The 20,112-nt window shown below is 39.4% G+C and overlaps 1 protein-coding gene across 1 annotated transcript in view; it reads left to right on the top strand.

Moving 5' to 3' along the window:
- NYAP2 (neuronal tyrosine-phosphorylated phosphoinositide-3-kinase adaptor 2) overlaps nucleotides 1-20,112 on the top strand; it is a 140,812-nt gene that overhangs the window by 43,699 nt on the left and 77,001 nt on the right. Inside the window, exon 2 of the mRNA XM_075031840.1 lies at nucleotides 15,459-15,757. Within this exon, the coding sequence (XP_074887941.1) occupies nucleotides 15,459-15,757 (299 nt within the window). The remainder of the gene's footprint in view (nucleotides 1-15,458; nucleotides 15,758-20,112) is intronic.

Here is a 20,112-nt window from a genome sequence, read left to right as displayed (position 1 = left end):
GCATACAGAAAGGAGAAGAAAGGACTGTGAAAAGATGAGACTAAAATCAAAGGCTGAGAGAAATGAGTAAGAGAGCAGTAGATGTTTCTCTCCGGGAAGTCCTCGCCAATCTTTAGGTTTCCTGCTGCCTTCCCACTTTTTATAAATGGACTGAACAGATGACAGTTTGTATTCCTATACCTAACGAGATGCTACTAGTCTTCTGTGAAATTGGTTGGATACCTAGTGATAAGCTAATACTTAGTAGCAGTTTTCTCTCTCGTGACAGTATGAGTCCTAAATACCCAGTTTTATTTGGTGTCTTTTGTTATAATGCAGATGATCTCATTAAGACATGACTGGGGTAGAGCCAGGCTCCCGCTGGACAGGCTTGCTGGTCTGACAAGTTGCTTCTGAGCTGTTAACGGCTCTTGGGGAGACAAGAGCCTCCTGGGGCCAAGGCTGGCTGTGAGGGTACTGCCTGCTGGACACACACCCACTGTTCCTGCCACAGGAGATGATGTAGATAAACAGATGCAGGGAAAGGGGAAAGAAGGTGCTGAGGCCACCTTTTTTCAGTAGATGTAGCTGGCTAGTGGCTTAGTCTGCTTCTCTCAGTCCTGAGCCTCTGTTGGCCTGTGGCTTTAAAGTTTGGTACCCAAAGAGAATGCATGGCTCTGCAACAGTCATGTAATTGCTCTGTGTCTGAGACGACCTGTCCTGTGGTTAATAATGTACACATATTTCACAGAACTGCCCAGAAAGTGGTAGGCATTTTTGGAGATCAGGATGACTACATCTCTAATGCTAGCAATAAAATTGCCATTTATATTAAAAGCCCCAGAGTGCTGAAAACTTAGTTGGAAGTCATAGATGAGACATTGCTTCATTTTCTCCTGCCCTTGCAAAATCACAGTCAATTTTTGCTGCTGTTTTTAATAATAAATTGGGAAAAAATGTGCATGCTGTAAAGCTTTTAGCTACAATTATTTAAACTCTCAGAGTTTTGGGGGTTTTGTTTGTTTGTTTCCCCTCTTCCCCCTCCCCCCCCTCCTCTCCCCCCCCTCCCTTTTGTTGTTTCTGTTCTGTTTTATGTTCAAGTGTTAGTTAATAACCTTAATATGATTTTTCTAAAAAGTGAAGACAAGTAGTAAGACCTGGTTTGGATAGCTTGGAGGCCCAGCTATTAACTGATGGAAGGCCTTTCTCATGTAAGCTCTTGTAATTTACTTAACATTGCTAATATTTTATAGTCGTAACTGCAGTGGAATAAGAACTCTACAATCATTCTGTAGGGAACTGAGCCCTCAAATTGCATATAAAAACTCTGTGTTGCTAGAGTTTTCTGTAGGTTCAACTCACTGAGCTACTTAGTGGTTTATTAGCAATATTAACTAAGAACATTTGTATGTCTGCCCTTGAAAATTTCAAAGTTGCTTTGGAGAATTCCAAAGTGGGTTTCCGTTGTGAAAGAGTTATCAGAACAAGCCTGTGTTGCTAGTTGCTATGTATCCCTCTCACATTTCTAACAAAGGAACTCTCTAAGTTGTTTTGCCTGTTGGCCTGCCAGTCACTTTAAACAACAGTGGAGGCAAGCTGCTTTGAGGGTCTAGAATTACTTATTTTTTGTTCAGCCTTCCAGGTATAAAGTAAAAACTATACAGATGAATTTTCCTTTGCCTTAATACAGCAGGATTCAGAGTCTATTGAGCACATCACTGCAAGCTCAACTTAATAATAATCTGAGTTTATAGGCTCACTCAGCCCAAAAATAAATTGAAAGGTATTAGAATTAGTTTCTTGCAGGAACATTTTCTGCCACAGAAGTTCTAATGAGCAGGTAGCAGACAGACTTGGCAAGGACTAGAATAATAATAAAACACATTAGGAATGGAAGCTAGCAAAAAAAATGGAAAATGCAGCAAAACAAGAAGGAACAACAATGGCCGTTATTCCCAAAGAATACTAATGGAATTATTAAATTAAGTATTGGAGCATTGTCACGGGAAAACAGCACTCACTGAGGCTGAAGCTTTCTGCATAGGTTGTGTAAATTGTATGCGTGGGAGGTATATGCATGTGTATAACTGTCTCTAAATGAGATTTTGGGCAGCTTGAATCTCAAGAACTTTGTTTTGTGGGTGATTTAGTCCCTGTTTCATCTCTCAATTACCTTGTACTTTGCAGTTAAAAGGCAGGACAGAGGAACAGCCCTGAGGTGACCAACTGACTGAGGAGACCTGTCTGACTCGAGTTCTTTGCTGAGCCACAAGATGCAGCAGGGCACAGACTGCTCCTCTCCAGGGACATCCCTTAGTCGTTTGTCCAGCCATTCGTATGCACAATAGTCACACTGAGTGACTTGACTTGTACGAAAAGTTGACATCTGTTTATTTCCGTAGAAAACAGAACTGTTTGTTGATACCCAGCTCTAACCCTTTAGTCCTGAAAAAGCATATAAAGTATCAGCAGGAAGGGTCCAAGCCTGGCTTTCACAAAGGATGCGATGTGACTGTGATAATGGGACAGGGGGGACTGAGGAATGTAGTCCTGCTCAGGTTTCTCAGTTTTGTGGTTTTTTTCAAACTTGAGACATTATGTTGAATTTGACCCTCTGGTCTCAAAAGCAAGATGCTACTGATTTGATCAGCTTAGATGTTTGCTTCCTACAAGCCTGCCTCTTTGATAGCTTCATGACTTTGCAATCAGACACTTCCCAGCTGAAATAGGTAATCGGTTCACATTCTGACAACTGATGTAAATGTTTTGTGGAAGTAATATCAATGTCTTTTAAATGACATCTTTAACTACTCTCATTGTACATTCAGTCTTTAATTTCCTGGCTGTATTCCTGTTTTGTTTAATCATTTAAAAAAAAAAAAATCCATAGACCTTCCTTTTTCTTTTCATTTCATCAGCCAAATTTAATGTTTTTGTCATGAGAGTGAAAAATGTAGGAAGATAGATGATTTCTAGCTGTCATTCCTATACTACTTGTGGTGTGTGCAAGTGGAAAGGTCTAATAACAGACTTAAGGATATGTCTGGCTTTCCTTTTTCTGGTATGCACTACTCGATTCTGATGAAAGTAAGGAATAAAATTAGTGCTGTTCATTTTCCTATAATTTGAAGCAATCCATTTTCTCCTAGCCTGAAATTCAGGTTATTTCCCAATCCCATTGTGTTCAGAACATGAAGGAAATGCTCATCTGTTCAGTCCTAAAAAAGAAAATTCAAATGTGGCTTTACCAGGTCTCTTTGCTGATGTGGGCTTTCTCTGACACACATTGATTGCCTGTCATACTCTGTAAATCAAAGTTATATATCTACATGTCCCATACTACTACTGCTAAAAAGGGATCTAATTGTTTCTCTATTCAGCTTGAAGGGCAGTAAACACAGATTAATAAGCATATGCATAAATAACTCATATGTGTTATGAAAGATTATAAATTGCATTTATTTTTATCTGCATTTCAAGAATTACAGATGCTAGCCTCTATTAGACAACCCAGTTTTGTCACTTGCACAGTAGGGAATCTCTCCCTAGGAAATATTTTCTTTCCTTGACACTATTCTTTCATGAGCCCTCTTGAAGTTGATCTGGGTCTTGAATCACAGCTATCCTAAAGATTTTATTGGATACACCTGTGAAGTATGAACTCCCTTTTAATATCTGAGGGTGGATTAAAAACTTCAGCTTGGATCACTCACAAACATCTACAGAACTCCATAGTTTTTATTTCCCAAGTTTTTTCTCTAGTGTCTTGCAGTTCTTGGTGCTTAGTTTACCCTTCCAGAATCCAACAGCAGGATTAAAAAAGAGCCTTGGCTCTCATTTTAAGAGTGTGTTGTTACTCATGGATATGAAGCAAAACTTGAAAACGTGACCACAGGTAACCACATAACTCAGAACCCCCAATGGGAAATATGCTGGTTTTACCCTTTACCTCCACATGGATTCTAGAAGGCACTTTTTAGAGCTGCAATGATGTAATTGTGCTGCTCCTACCTTTTCTTACCTCTAATCATCTGCTTTTGTTGTAAAGCAATGTGTCTGCTGGCTAAATAAATACGTGTCGATAGGCTTTGTTTAACACTTGTCATTCACTTCTCAACTGAGTAAAAAATAAAATACAAATTGATTTTAGAGACCATAATAATGAGCTGGTCATCACCAGAAACGTTAACGTTTCTGCATGCCGTTCTAGGTAGCCTAGAAAACAATTTCCCTGGTAAATTCACAGAAGTGTGTGTGAAATCCAGTGTGGTTCATCCTTCCTAAAACTCAGTAGCCCTTTACTACATTTAGTAAGTGCGTGGCAGTGCCTATTAAAAGATATGTTGCCATGAGCTCTCAGTAGGACTTGAAAGCCCACCTGATCCAGTACTATACATAATGGCCCAAAATGTTTGAGTCAAGGCTCCTCTGGTTTAAGGTTTTTATTGTGAGACCATCTTGAAGGAATTTTTTTTGGCTTAGCATTACAAAACTTGAAATCCTGGGGTAGCCAGTGCAGTAAGCACACAGCAGTAGGCTTCTGTGTCCTGTGTGGGCACTGAGCAGCAGGGCAGGGAAAGGGGCATCATGTGTTCTGGAGCAGAGAACAACAGTATTTTCTTGTTTGTTTGTTTTTTTTAAAAAAAGCACAGAGTTGAACAGAGTTGAATTGCTCTTAGTAGAGACACACAGATATCCCTTTGTGCTGCCTAGTCTGCAGACTAGCTGATTTGGGCTGCAGTGCTTGGTGCGTACATACAAGGTGTCTCTAAGCCCCTTGTTGGCTTAAGTTATTTTAAAGTAGACTGCTGCCTGCAATGTAGCATTGGGAGATAGAAAAACTGTTCATATTATGTCAGGGTTATGGTTTCTAGACAGAAGACTTTTCAAAGGGGCTTAAGTGACCTAGAAACGTATATACACTAAAATTTATTACCAGCAGCTTTGCAGATTTTAATAGTAATTCTTAGCGCAAAGAAAAGCAGCAACACATTATTTTTGGTTTGTCATCTTCTTGTAAAATGAGGTCCAGACTTTGTGTAACCCTGGTTGCCACAGCTCACCACCTCAATGCAGAGAAAGCGCTATTTCTTGCAAGCTCAGATACTTGGAACATGCCACTCAATGAATGACAGCTCCAAAGAGTTACCTGAGGAACAAAGGGAGTTTACACACTTTTAGTATGAACAGCACTAAGCTAATTGCCTCTCATGCAGGGAACTAAACCAGTACGTTCCCCACTTAATTTACCGTTATACCATTGAACGAAGGTTACAAGGGTGTTTGCTCTGTGTTTTAATGTTTTAACTCCCTAAAAAATCCTGACACAGATTTTCACAGCTTGGAAAACATCCTTACTGTTGCTTCAGCAAAATTTCATTTCACTGCAGCTTCATAGGCTGTAGTGATGATCCTTTCAGCAGTGTAACTAAAGGAGCATTTATGTCACTAAAGGAGCATTTAAGTACTACCTTCCTTCAGTGTCAGAGCTTGTTGGATGTAGTTTTTACTCAACTATTTGGCAAAAAGCTACCCCTGCAAGAAAAAAATAAACCCACAGCACAGCAGTGACCAAAACAATAATAATTAGCTGAACATCCCCATTTGCAAAAGTAATTCTGAGAGTGATGAAAATCGGTGTGTGCTGATTTTTGGCAACTTTGGCAGTTTTGGTTTTTGGTTTGGTTTTTTTTTTTTTTTGGCAGCTTTTATTGTAGCCGGTTGTCTCTGGTGTTAAATTCCCCCATATGTAGAGACGTTTCAGTAGTCTGCTAGAGTTACAGGATCTGGCCCATGAGCTATGAGTGTGGATACAGAGGAGAAAAGACTTTCTCTACTTTGCATTTGGATAATTCACCTTGATTTCTAAAGAGAATGCATGGACATGCAATGAATGTATTGGAAGACCTCAGTGTGGAATTGGTTCAGGGACACTCTGGGTACATGTATACGTGGGACAAGCTATGCTTTTGCTGGCTAGCCTCTTTCAGTGTCCTGACTGAAATCACTAAGTCTTAACCACTTATATGCCCGTTATGCTTGCTTTTCACACACTCTGACATGCAATATTAAATCAACTCTGTTTCTGAAAATATAATGTCCTTTTTTACTTATTTCTCTGAGCAAATAACCAGTTTCTGACAACCCTGGCTAAGAAACTGACATCCATCAAGGCAGGGGAAAGAGTTGTTTTATAATATTTTTCTAAATTTAGGTGTGAAGCATATTAATACTCTGTTGTGGCACTAGTCGTCACTTTGCTATGGATAAAAAAAGTGATATAAGCAGAGAGATTTTCAAAGCGACTTTGTATTGTAGTGAACAAGTCTCTCCAGGCTTTAATGCTGAGAGCTGTCGATACTGATGTATAGGATTTCATGTAGTTTTATTTACCAGATTGAGACTATTTAGGGAAGGAGGAGAGACAGAGATGAGTGTACACGTCTGTGTAGACTGATTCCCTTTCCTCTTTTCTGGGTTTATCACACCTGTGAAAAATGTTTCACTTAGGGTTTGGAGTCTTTGTTTAATTTTGCAAGGAACAGACAGATATTCATGCTGTCTAGTTAAATCACAAAGTAGTGATCGATAAATGAGCTGAAACCTTCCCTCCAGAAATCAGAAGGAACAGAGAGATGGTAATATGTATACTTAATAGCACAAGGTTATTAATGCTAGCTGTGAAGTTAAGGCAATGGACTCCAGCAGGGCTGTTCCAGTGCAAAAAAGGATTTTCTGGTGAAGATTTCTAGGGGTTCCAGCACCTGTGTCAGTAAGGTGACCTATCCAGGAGAGCATTTATGTAGTTAGGGTGGGGTAAACTGCAGTAAGTTACATTTTCTTGTTTCCTGTGGGAAGACCAGTGCAACACACAGCAACATTATAAGCCTTGCACTGTTTTGTAGAAACTTACACTGTGCGTTCCACCTAAATAGAAATGTAAAATACAATTTGTAGATTAAAATGGATTTAGTTCCATTTAAATTGCTAATATGCAGATGCTTTTTTAGTAACTACAAACTGACCCTGAATATGTATGAAAGCAGTACCTAAAACTGTACCTGGAATATTTGCATATATGCCTGTTGAAGAGAATGCAAATCCCTGAGTTTTGCTATGTGCTGAGATGTCTGGAGGCAAAATTGCCTTATATGAATATAACAGATCTGGAGTGGAGAGCTGCCAAAAGACAAGCATTTGCATAAAACTGTCCATTCATTGCAGCCTGCATCCCTGTCACATCCCTACTGTGACTGTGCAACTGAAACCTCCTCCCAGGCTCTCTATTGCAGGCAGTGCCTCTCCCTTTCTTACCTACTTACATGGCATTTATAAAAGAAAACAGAGAGACAAGCCAGCCCAGGGAATATATTTTGAACTGAGAGTTATGAATGGCAATATTATCAGAAGAATTATGTGAATAACTGGAGTTTCAGGTCACTAGTTGAGCAAAAAAAATCTATATGTTTTGCTATGGATCACACTTAAGTGAAATTTGGGGCGGGGGGGGGGGGTGTCCTCCAAAATGAAATTTTCTTCTTCCTGTTCACTGCCAGGTCAGGATTGAAATCCTTTCTCTTGGGGGCCACAGGCCATAGGAAGCTTTTATTTAAAACCTTAATTTCCTTGTATTTGAGCTTGGATTTTAAAGGGAAAGTAGAGTCATGTTTGCTCAAGGGACTCAGAAGAGCATCTGTACAATCACTCTTTGAAATAAGCCTGAATCTGGAAAGGTTAGACACGGTGTAATATCTCAACAGGCACAGTGCACTTGGTTTACAAATCACCATTCTTTCATTTGTCCAGGTTTAAGCTTTTCCCAGCATCTGATCCATAAAAATGCTTTTTTTATTTTTTACAGCTTTTTCTTTCATTACAACTCTTCGACTCAAAACCAAAGAAACATTTTATTACAAAAGTCCACAAAAATTACTTTATATGTTAATTTATTCCCGTATCTCATTGAAATATTTACTTAGCCACAGTTGCGCAGGCAGAGTGGAGTCTGGGCCATGTGGTTTTCCACTGAATGTGACAAAAACACAGCCTTGTTCTAGCTCCACCCGCTTTTGACAGGATGCAAAACCCCACTCCATTAATGTGAACATGCATTTGCACTCAGTTTAAACATTGCATATGTTTGATGTCTAATTCTAGGTGACTCTGAACATATGAGCTTTCACTTACTGGCTTTTAGCTCTGCATCTCCCATGCAAAATTAAAAATTTCTGTAGTCATATAAAAGCACAGCACTTTTCACTCCTGCCTGTTAAGTGTCCTCTGTATTCAGAACTTACAGACCTTTCCATATACATCAGTTAGTCACCAGTCCTACGTGGGGCTGGAGCACTGGAGACCCTGTGCCCCAGATACAGTAGCAAGTGTTGGTCCTCTGAGGAAGGCAACATCAGGCCATTGTGGATGTTCAGCCCACAGTACTCTTTGGTAGTTCCCAGTTTAAGAGGCAGCCTACTTAAGATAGAAGGAATGTCAGTGGATATAAGAAGTAGTACCTGCACTTCTGTTCAGACTCATGAAATACAATTTTGTTAAGCTCTCTGTGGATCAGAAAGGTCCTTACTCCTCAGTTACTCCTTTCTAAGCTATCTAGCTTATGTTAGATTTGTTGTAAAAATAGCATACATAGTTTTTATCAGTGTTTCTTATAAAGTGTTTCCGGTTTGGTTTTGGTTTTGATTTCTTTTTGGGTTTTGTTTTGTTTTGGTTTTTTTTCAGAAAACCCCAACTATTGCTAGCATTTTCAACTTTTTGCATTATAAAAATAGTTCACTGTGGAGCATAGCAGATCATCATTTGATATTAGGTTATCTGGCATCTTACGGAAAACCTGCTGTGGACAGTCTTGGTTAGTTTTGCTTTTATCATCCATTGTGCACTGCATAGGAATTACAGCTGTCTTTTGGTTGCTTACCAGGGACTCAGTTAATCTTGCAGTGCAGCCACAACATGTGGTGGTTCAGTTTGATATGGAGAATCTTCTGCATGTAAGATTCAGTCCTGTTGTGGATGGCAGGAGCCAGACTCTCAACAGCAGCAGAGTGTGCTGCTAGGGGTCTGTTACATTTATAGGTTGGCTTGAAAAAATTATTTCCTAGGAATAATCTAGTGTCGGACTATGTGGGCACACCTCTGCAAGTGGTATTGCTTAGAACAGATTCGCGATCAACAAGCAATTTCTGCAAGGCTTCCTAGTTATTTCAGTGTGATAGTGTAGGTACACAAAGAGGGAGTGTCAACTCATTGCATGTTTGCAGGATCAAATCCTGGGCCTGTGGGTTTGACAAGTGTGATAAAAGAATAATTTTATTTTATAGCACTACTGTATTCTGTGTCCTGAGAGGCCTGACTTCTTAAGCAGCGCCTGATCTCCTACCTCAAAAGCAGAGGCATATGGCAGAGGTAAGATGTTTGATGTGCTGTGCAGACATGTCAGCTGCTTACTTTAGATAGTCCTCCAGGTGCACAAAATTACTCTAAATTTGACCTTTGTCATGATCATTTACACTTTAGCCTGTACCTAAAAGGATGGTAGTAGTATCCTCTGGATCTTGATGTAAGATTGTCATGAGTCATTTGGAGTCTTTCAGAAAAGTAATGTAGAAAAAAATCATGTATGTATATTCCTTGGGAATAAGGAGGGGGAACTCTAAAGTGTGATTTTAAAAAAAGAATAGAAAAGTACGTAATTTGTTTGTTTAATTTCTATAATAAAAATGGTGTAGATTTGTGTAAAGCCATACTTACAGTGTAGTTCCTGAATCCGTGAATGTGATCCTGCCCTTCTTTCTTCAGTATTACATTTCATGGTCTTCTGAAATCATGTTTAGGGGGATAAAAATAGTATATCTTCTGTTTTTTGGCATCCAACCTCTAATTTACAAATATAATTTATGCTAATCTTGAAAGTGCTTCTCAGATACAAAGTAAAATGTGTCATCCTTAGTATTTGTGTGTATAATTTATTCTGATGGGGAATAGACATTTCAAAGCCATTTCAGCCCTTTATACTCAGAACATTTGATATGAGCAGAGGAGCTGGGTATTCCTTGCTGTAAGAGTAAGGAAGTGGTTAAAGTAACAGTAGCTATTCTCTTAACCCAAAAATGGTAGATGCAACACGGGATGAACTGCTGTTTGCTCAATCAAGCCAGCTCATATACAATCCTTGAGTTAGGTATTTTTATTCCTTTTGTATTTTTGCTGATGATTAGTCATTTTTCTGATGGACTTATAAAAATCTTCCTATGTAACCACAGTTAAATTTTGTGACTTCTCTTTTCTTCAGTCTCTGACTCAGATGGCTTCCCCGATGGATTTCCTGCATGTCATGGGAGGGTAGCACTGCGTGGGTTTGCAGGTACCGAGAGTGGAGAGGCCTGGTCGTCCATGTGCATTGTTTGCCCTGTAATTCATAGGTCTCCCCACTTCTGCAGAGGAGACTGCAGAGACTCCCAGCTCAGTTTCTGCCAGCTTCCAAACCAGTATCTGTGACTGAGTCTTCCACAAGCACAAAGAGGAGTGAGCAGCTGCTATTGAAGTGGCTTCTCCTGGTTGTCTGGAATTTCAACACTCAGAGAAGGACAGTGACCTGCTGTGGTCCCAGACTGGCATGTATCACAGCAAAGAAATGGCAAAATACTTTCAAAGATGCCACGTCAGCAGCAGAGTACATTCCCCTTCCTCCTGCTTAGGAGGTCAAGTCTCACGATCAGGTGTAGTTCGCCTTTTGAACTTGTGGATAAAAAGTCAGAAAATCTCATGTAAAGGAGCCCAGGAAAAAAAAATAGAAACTGTACAAAGATGAGGAGAACTACCAAGTGGTTCTTGGTGCCTGAGGCGTGAAACTAATCCAATGTAAGTCTGAACTGATAAGAAAATTTCTGGATGAATACCAAGGACAAAGGTAGATAGATGACTGGGAAGAAAATGTAGCTGTAAGGTATTCTGACTTTATGGGACTTAGATATTCCCAAGAATTCTCCTACTCTTTATAACTGCACTGAGGGATTGAATATTACACGTTGTTTATGGTTAAAGCAGTAACACCAAGTGAAACAAAAGTTTTCACACAACTATTAATTTGTTTTACAGGAACTAATTCAGTTTCTGCCTGGACCAAGTAATGAAACTTCACAGCAAATTAAAACTGTTATTTGCAATGCTAAGTAGGAACAATGCAAATTAAAAAGACCACACCCATTGAGGCAGGCAGTCTCTGGATACTTTTTCTTTGTCATATATTTTTCAGCAATGTGATGAGAAGTTCTTTTTCTTAGTTTTCTAACTTAACAACTTGAGAATATATTCCTAGTCAACAGAAACATTATGACTCACGGCAAAGCAAGGTAGAAATGACCTTGCCTGTGCTCTGTTCATTTAGAGTATTTTCTGTGTTCATTTTTAACATTTAGCCTTCCTCTTTAACTTGCCCTCTTGGGATGTGTAACAAAATGAATAATACAAAAGACTTTCCCCTCAGTAGTTCTTCAAACACATAAACATTTCAGTTATTCTATGCTGTAGTTTCGTCAATGGTCCAGTATCTACTTGATAGAATAGAGCAGGCAGAGCACAATAAACTGAGCTGTAATGTGTCCAGAACTGTGATGATTACAGCTTACATGCAGGCAGGCTGATACTGCAGGTAGGAACAGCAAGGTCAGTATGGCTTTATGCTAGCCCAGTTCTGACCTCAGAAATCTCAGCTGACAGATAAAACCTGTATTGGAGGTATAACAAGACACATCAGGTCCATCAGTTGGAGCTCTTGTTCATATTTTAGAAATGAAAGCTGAAATCCACTATTACTGATTTAAGGCAGGTCCAGCCATTTGGGTATATGTTGTAACGATTCAATTCCAGTACTGTGTGGAAGAGGAAGAGGGATGGGTAGCTCGCTTATCTTCCAGTGTACCCAAGGAGGGAGCGTGTAATCGCAGCACTCGATGGTCTATATCAGACTTGTTAGGTAGACTTTAGAGAAGCCCTGTAAGATGTTTTTGAAAGGAGAGTTGCTTCAGAACACTCTTCTTAAGGGTGTCTGGAGCCAACCTCACTGCGCTGCCCTTTTTTCTATCCACTGCAGCATCAGTCACTACACCTAGGCAGATGCCAAGGTGCATTTTCAGCACAAAGTCAGCTTTGCTGTGTGTAACATGAATGATCGTATGATTAATTTTGTTATTGTATAATTCATGTCTCTCTTTGTAGACAAATGTCTTGCATTTTTAACAGTTAGTTGAATGGTGTACATAATTCTCTGTCAGAGAAGCAGTTGAACCTGGCCAAGTTCAAACTGAAACTTCCCAGAGGAATAATCCAAATCTGTATTTCCATATATATTAATAAACTGTGTAATACTTGCAGCAACTTACATAATACAGTTTGAAATGAGATAGACCTCATTATCAGTACAATGAGGAGCACAGAGGCTCTTTCCTGTCAGAAATAATGGAGTGAGATCTACACAGTTATTTTCCCTCGCCATCTCTGTAGTCATTTATGCAGCAAGGTTTGTATAAATCTTTCTTGGCCTGTTGTGCTGTAGTGAGACATACACCAGTCCCAGCCAACTCCTGTGGTTGCAAGCAGGAGGAGTATATAAATAAATCCTTTAATTCTGTCTCGTTTCATGATGTAACATCAGCAGCACTGTGCATTGCGAAGCTGTGTTGCACAAGTCCAAATGGAGCTTCAGAATGCTGCTGCCTGAGAGTAGGGGATGCCACATTCAAAATCTGCCGTCCTGCTTTTGTGCTTATGCTCTGGAGTGACTCCTTTCTCTTTGCACCACGGTGGATTTCAGTCTGTATTAATGAGATGTGAACTTGGCACTCCATCCATTGTTACGCTTGCCACTTGCTAGTCAAGCTATGCTAGGAAACACCCACTGCCCAACACTCAGGAATCGCTACTGGGATAAGTAACAAACCTAAGCCTTTCGTGATCCTGGTCGATGACCAGGGTCCACGAACAAGAATTAGAGGCTAGTCTTCTTCAGCTTGGGATTTACAGTGCCTAACCATCAGCTGAAGGTTGGATCCTATGCTCAAAGAGAAATGGACTCTCTTTTAAACATGGCTGAAAAGAGGAAAATGGTGTCCTGCTGTTTTTGTCTAGTATCTGAGCAGAGGATGTAGAAAAGCAGGACCAGATCTACTTCGGCCATGAAGCGGAACAGCAAGGTCTGTTCCCATCTGTACCTTCAACCTCCCTCTGACCTGGCTATAGGCTGTTTATTCTGGAGTAAGTGTAGGAAGCAGGTAAGACAGGTTTTCATCTGTGATGTTGAAAGGAATTCAGTAAAGAATTAAAGTTATGGGAAGGGAGGGAAAAAGAAAGGATGTGATTTAATTGTTTAATGAGATAGTGCATTTAGCCGCTGGACTTATATTTTGAAAGTTTTTATTTCTGGAATACAAGATGCAGCAATTTGGCAAAAAAAACGTGCTTTATATAAATGCAGTTCTGTGCATTCTTAGGAAAAGGGTGAATCCTATCACCTCAGTGGAATTTGTGCAAGTCTATCCAGAACAGAATCTGTTCTATAGTGTGTGTTTTAAACACCTCCACACAGCAGTGAAGTAAATGCACTAATTAAATAATGTAACCTGATAAGAATTTTAATGTCAGAGACATGGCGAACTGAAATTTTGTTTGCTAAATGTGATTTATCCAATGGACTTAAGGAAGGAAGCAGACTCCCTAGCTGCACTCTTCAGCATGTTTGGATAGTAATCTTCTTTAAATAATGTGACAGACCCTTCTCATAGTCCAGCATCAGAGGATTATATTATTTTCAGAACAATTTATGAAAGATTAGTAGAGGCATAGTTAATCATTTAAATTAGCTACAGGTTTTTTATTAATCTTCAAATTAATGAATTCTACCTTTTGATCTTTCTGGCTGCAAATCCCTCTGGAATTGATGCCAGTTAGGACTTGGTAATAAGTTGGTTATGAACATGGATCAGTGTGTGTGCATATGCATGGCATGCATGTGTGCATGTGTGTGTGTACATGTGCAGGTAGGTGTCAGTGCCCCTGGAAAGTGGCACATGTTCAGTTACACCTGTTCAGTTGTTACCAATTTGGGAAGTGGACCTCTCCACTAGTTGAAATTAAATAAAAATGCAAGGATGGTAGTAAGCACACAAAGGTTCTGCTTTATCACGCATAAAGTTTTGCGTTGCGTGGTGCCAATCTGATGCTTTTAGGACAATTAGATACAGCTTGTATATTACCTACAATGAAGATGGGGACAGTATCAGGGAATGAAGTGACCTTACTCTTCACATGAACCATTGCAAAATGTTCTTGTCTTTTAAAGAAGGAAGTGTGTTCCAGCACCAAATAAACTGCACCAGCCCAAGGCAACATTGCATAGGAAACTTAGAGGAGCAGACTGACCCTGCTTAGAGCTTCATGCCGTGTGAAGGAGAAACAGGAGGAAATTAGGGCTTTCCGGGACTTAACAGTTCTCATACTGACATTTCTACATGCCCACAGTGGTACCATTTCAAACCTCCTTGAAAACAGGCCCATGTTGACCTGTGTGTGTTGCTGAGTTTCTTTGCATAGTCCACTGAATTGCCTTAATTGAAATGTGCTCTAGGTTTACAGTATAAGCATCAGCAAGAGCTGTTTTGCAGAACTGATAAGCATGCATGAGTAGCAGGAATAATACCAGGTTCTCCGTCCTGCCATCCACAGTACAATGTAGTACTTGTTATGACAGCACTTGTTTCAGCTGAGCTTTCCTTCTTCTATAGCTGTGTTTCTGAATGGTTGGAGGTTATTTTCTTCCTGGTGTCCCACAGCCCGTTGCCTTTCCATCTCCTGCTTCTGTATCTTACTAGTCTGATGCTGCTCATGTTGCAGCTTCACATGGATTTGATGAGACGATAATGTTCAGTTTCCTATATCCAAGTAATTTTTAGAGCATTTCTTTCTCTTACAATTCTTTAATCTGAAGGGAAATGATTGATTGGACTGCAAAAGCTTTGTTTCCCGAGGTACATGAGTGTCTGTAGTCAAAGATGAGTGCGGGGGAGTGTGGATCAATACACGATGTTGCATTTCTAAAGCAGTATTCTTTGCCCTACTCATAGTCTCTTGTCTTCCTGAAAACTTGGTTCTGACTTCCGATGTTTGAAATTTGTTCTATAGAAAATTTCTAGTCACAATGCTATGAAACCTGAACAAAAGCTTTTCTCAATTTCTTCTTGTAAAATTTTAAGTGAGTGCATAGCGGTATATCTGTGTTTCAGTTGTTGGCAACTTATGTTGAAAAATAGACTATTTTAGTAGTCATCTTGTTTTAAGAAAAGATAAGAGCATTGCTTGTTTCTAAATTCAAAAGTACAGTCTGCTCATCACAGGCAGAACTGAGACCCTGGTTCCAGGTACAGTTCAGGCAAAGGTGAATCATTTACTTATATGCATATTTTCTCTTACAGCATAGGTGGAGAGGTAGTGAGAGGAAATGAAGGAAGCTATGTGGGGAAGCATTTCCGCATGGGATTTATGACAATGCCTGCTCCTCAGGACAGACTGCCACATCCTTGCTCCAGTGGCTTTACCGTGAGATCCCAGTCTCTTCATTCTGTTGGAGGAACCGATGATGAAAGTAGCAGCTCTCGTAAGCAGCCGCCTCCAAAACCTAAGAGAGACCCCAACACCAAACTGAGCACCTCATCTGAAACAGTCAACACTGGAACAACAAGTAAAAGTGGGAAACTACCGGACAGGACTGAAGGTAAACACTATAATTCTTTTGAGAAAAGGTTTTTCATGACCCAGTGTTAAGATTATCCAGTTGATAATCTTGCATTTAAGAATTACCTGTATGTTTCCCCATCTGCGTAACAGTGTCAGCACAGATATCCTAGATCACTGTTCTCTAAATTTTGGACCAGTGGGTAATTGCCGACCTTTGACATTTCTCACAGAACCTTACCACTTATATGGCCTGGTTATAGCCTGGGGAATGAGTTGAATTTATTCAAAATGAAGGGAAAAAAGGATTGCTACCAGATGACATGTAGGACAATGTTACCTGCATGCCAGCCAAGGACCGCTCACATATCACTAGTACTGTGCAAACCAGAGCTTTGGAAAGGGTCCTCCTCAACAAAGAAGTGAAGGGCAGAAATTATTAAAAAGAATACTGTGTGGCCCTGAAAATCTACAGCAAGGAGATTTTTACCATCCAATGGTAAAAATTGTACCCGAGATGATATAATGTATTACCCAAAGCTTCTGTTTGCACATGAGTCTACATTTTCTCTTCCCATTCCTCCCAGTTACATTTCAGCCAATGCAGCATTCAAAAGAAAAGAAAGAAATGTGTTGAATAAGGATATCGCTTCCTTACTCTGAACTACTAAAGATGAGCTAACGCTCTAGGGATCTTCTCCTTTCTTTCTTCCATGCTGGAAATGCATTTTGTGCAGCAGTAGGACCAGCTGTACTCCCCGCTAGGAGAGATCAGGATGACTCTGCTTCACAGTGTGAACTGTAAGAAGGAACCCTTAGGGACAAATGGTTTTGATCAGTGCTGGTCTTTCCCACTGCTATGTTACATATGAGTTTTGACATCCTGTACAGTATGTTGTGGTCTTAGTGCATATCCTTTTTGCTTGTTGTTGTGGCCAGGAATACGTTAGTTACATTCATGCTACAACTCCTTTTAAGCAAATCTGATTTTAAAAACTCGTCAGTGATCACAAAGGTGCAAAGGAGTGTGTAATTCAACGGGTGGCACATACGTCTGCAATTGTGAGGTTGAACACAAACACTGAACAAAACTGTAGATTTATTTATGCTGTTGTTGGTAGTTATTTTGCATGTGACATTTACCATTACTTCCATAGCTTGTCCTTTACAGTGACTATTACATCAACTCTACTGAACCAACTAACATGACAAATCCAAGCATTAAGTAGCTGCCCTTAATAAAAGCAGCTTACCACAATTTTACTGGACTAAAGCCTACATAGAAATGATTCAGATTTGTGCCACAGATTTAAAATCTCATATCAGAAGGTCTTTCAAGTCTTTCATTTAATACAAAAAGAGAATGCACAGCACAAAATTCTCGGTCTGATATGCTCTGATGTGAAAAGCAGGAGCTCTTAAGTTACTCAAAAGTTCTTTTAAAAAATACCATATTTTCAAATATTTTTATAATTCTTTAATATATGTTAGCACTCTTTCTTCCTGAGTCTGCACAATCAGAATTACTAAGGCTAAATGAAGTTTGTTGTGTAGGCAGTGCAGTAAGATAGGCTCTGACATTTTCCAACTTGTTTAATGAATATTCCTGCAAGTGTGCATTGAGTTGCACAGTATATTGTGCTTATTGGTGTAGCTGACCTTGGCATTATCTCCAGGATGATTAGGAATTAGGTCTGGTTTACATCTATTCCCCGGTCCTTTTCCTCATTTACTGAGAAGCAAGAGACTTTGACAGCCTTAAAGTAGCAATAATAATAATGATAGTGATAATCAAAATACATCCAAGTATTTTGCCAATCTCACAGAAGTTATGGCAGACTCCTTAAGCAGACTGTGTCCTCATGAAACTAGATCTCCAGCATTATTATTACAGAAGGTTCTGAAAATTCTGCGTCCTTTCCCTCATCTCCTCCTGCCATCTGATACTTGACACCAAGGACATAATATGTAGTCATGCCCATTCTGACAGATTTCAAAGTCTGAAATTGTTTGACATTTCTGTTTCCAAGGCCAAGCACCACTTTACCTCCTCCCACTCTGCGCAGGTTGAGCTTGATCTATCTGATCGCATGATGGTTACAAGTGGTACACATGGTATTGTAGCAGTGTTCACTTTGGATAATCTGTATGGCAATGGTACTACTACACCATAGTACTAAGTATTGCAGAGTGCCTTGGATTCATTTTTATAATCAAAAGCTGAATATTCATAGCAAGATCTTTGGAAAGAACTGATGAATGAGTAATACTCCATCACTAGCATAAAAGGTAATACCTAAATGTTACCTTTTAGTGTGACTAAATGCCTTTTATGTAATATTGAGAATCTCTGTAATACTTAATATATGACCTGTATTATATTCAGTCTGCTGGTTTATATGTAGTGCAGCAATGGGCACTTTTAGACTATCACAAAGAAGTTCCTGGAGATTTTAAATTTACAGAACCCTTTAACCATACCGTTGGTTTTGTGTGTTCAGAATATCTGCCCTGTTTGTATGTGTCTGGTTTTATATGTACCACACTTACAGGGGTTTCACCAAAGAGTTTGATGCATAGGAAGTAAGATCAGATTGTAGGGGTTTTTTGAAGCAAGCAGTCAAATTTTAAAGTCTGAGATATACTCAAGAGTGGTACAATATGGTGTTTGGATGAACAGGCTGGATTTCTAAAATGCTTTGCTGTTACCAGCAGGGTCTTTGTTATCACCTGTGCACTCCAAGATAACATGTTTGTTTTGATGAGAGAATTTTCACAGTCATCATCTGGCTAGCATAGGAGTGCTTATATAAAAACTGTGGTTGTACATTGATAAGGACATCTAACGACGAGCAGAACCAGATGAAAGTCAAAGTTCATTATCTGCAGTATTGATTTGATACAAATATTAAACCAACTTTGTCACAGAATATAAAATTGTTACTGTTGCTCTACAATTAATTCCCAGCAAATTTAGTACCTGAAATTGTGTCTAGCTCAAAGAAACCTGTGAAGCTCTGATTCTGCCAGTCTGTTTTTTATGTGCAAGTGGTTAAGTTTTCCCATATCTAGTAGTTCTCATTCTAGTAGTAGTTTTTGAATTCAAGAAATTGTAAACCTGTATCTTTCCAATTTCAGGTGAGATAGTCCATAGGGTACAATATCCATGTTCTCCTAGGGAGGTCTTTGAAAGCTCAAGTCCAAGAACATGCAGGTTTAACTTTCAGTCACTGTTGTCTGTACTGAACCCAAATATTTGTATATGCGTCTCACACATTTGCATGTACTTGTGGATTTGCAGGCTGAATGGCTACAGCTTTTTCCAGGGACTATGGAAAACAATGATGAAACCCCCTATTTTTCTCCACCAGTTATTGTGGAATCTCTACAAAGGAGTTGTCACAAAATTGTTCCCAGTTCTTTTTTTTTTTTTTATGGCAATGCAGAGTAATTCAGACTATAATGTTTATTGTCTGACCCTGTCAGTCCTTTGAAAAGGAATTTGCTACATTTCCTAGGCAACCAGGGACAGCCTCACCACTCATTTTTATTAAACATGTTTACATTTTGTTTTTTGATAATGATCCAGTTTATACAAACAAAAGCAGTTACTGATGGTAGCTTTTTTTCTGATCATCGTAAAGTCAAAATATTGAATCCATCCCATCATAATAACTACCATAACATTAGATTATATTTTGAATATGAGTCTGATTTTACTGCAGAAGTGGCAGAAGAAATTTGGTCATAAGCTTGAAAGACCTTTTCCTCCTGAAGTACAAATAACATCAGTAACAGCCACACCAGCTCTGTACACTTGTCCTATAAGTCCTCTTGCTTGCAAATTTGTGGGATCATGAGAATCTTCTTTTAAGTTGCGACAACACATATTAACCCTGTCTCACCATGCAGCAGCATGATAACACTTTGGTTTGTGTGTTTTATCCCAGTCTACCTTAGCTCTGCCTGAAAGAGCACTCTCCAGCCTGAAGGCCTCATTTTCCTTAACTTGACTTTAATTTTGTTGCTGTGTTTCCACACTTTTGTGTCCCTGCTTATGCTTCAGTATTCCTTCTTTACTCTTCGGCTACCTCTCATATGCACCCACTGCACACCTTCCCCCCAATGCATTTTTCCTCCATGACAGATTTCTAGAAAGTTGTTTTTAAAAACGTGGGTTGTCTTTTCTGCAGAGTTTTCAAACTCTGGTAGGAACAGCAAACAAATGTAGCTATGCCCCATACATCACACGTTGGAAGTGAGAAGTGAACTGAAAAGGGTAATTTTAAATAATATTTCAGTGTGGAAGGCATATCTAATCTTGATCCTGAAAGGCTCTTTATTGAGAAGATGCAGGAGTTTAATTAATTGATGTGCCCAATCTTACAGAAAAAG

The sequence above is a fragment of the Buteo buteo genome, chromosome 7 (assembly GCF_964188355.1).
Source record: "Buteo buteo chromosome 7, bButBut1.hap1.1, whole genome shotgun sequence".
NCBI classification, from domain to species: domain Eukaryota; kingdom Metazoa; phylum Chordata; class Aves; order Accipitriformes; family Accipitridae; genus Buteo; species Buteo buteo.
This window is presented reverse-complemented; position numbering and strand designations above follow the sequence as displayed.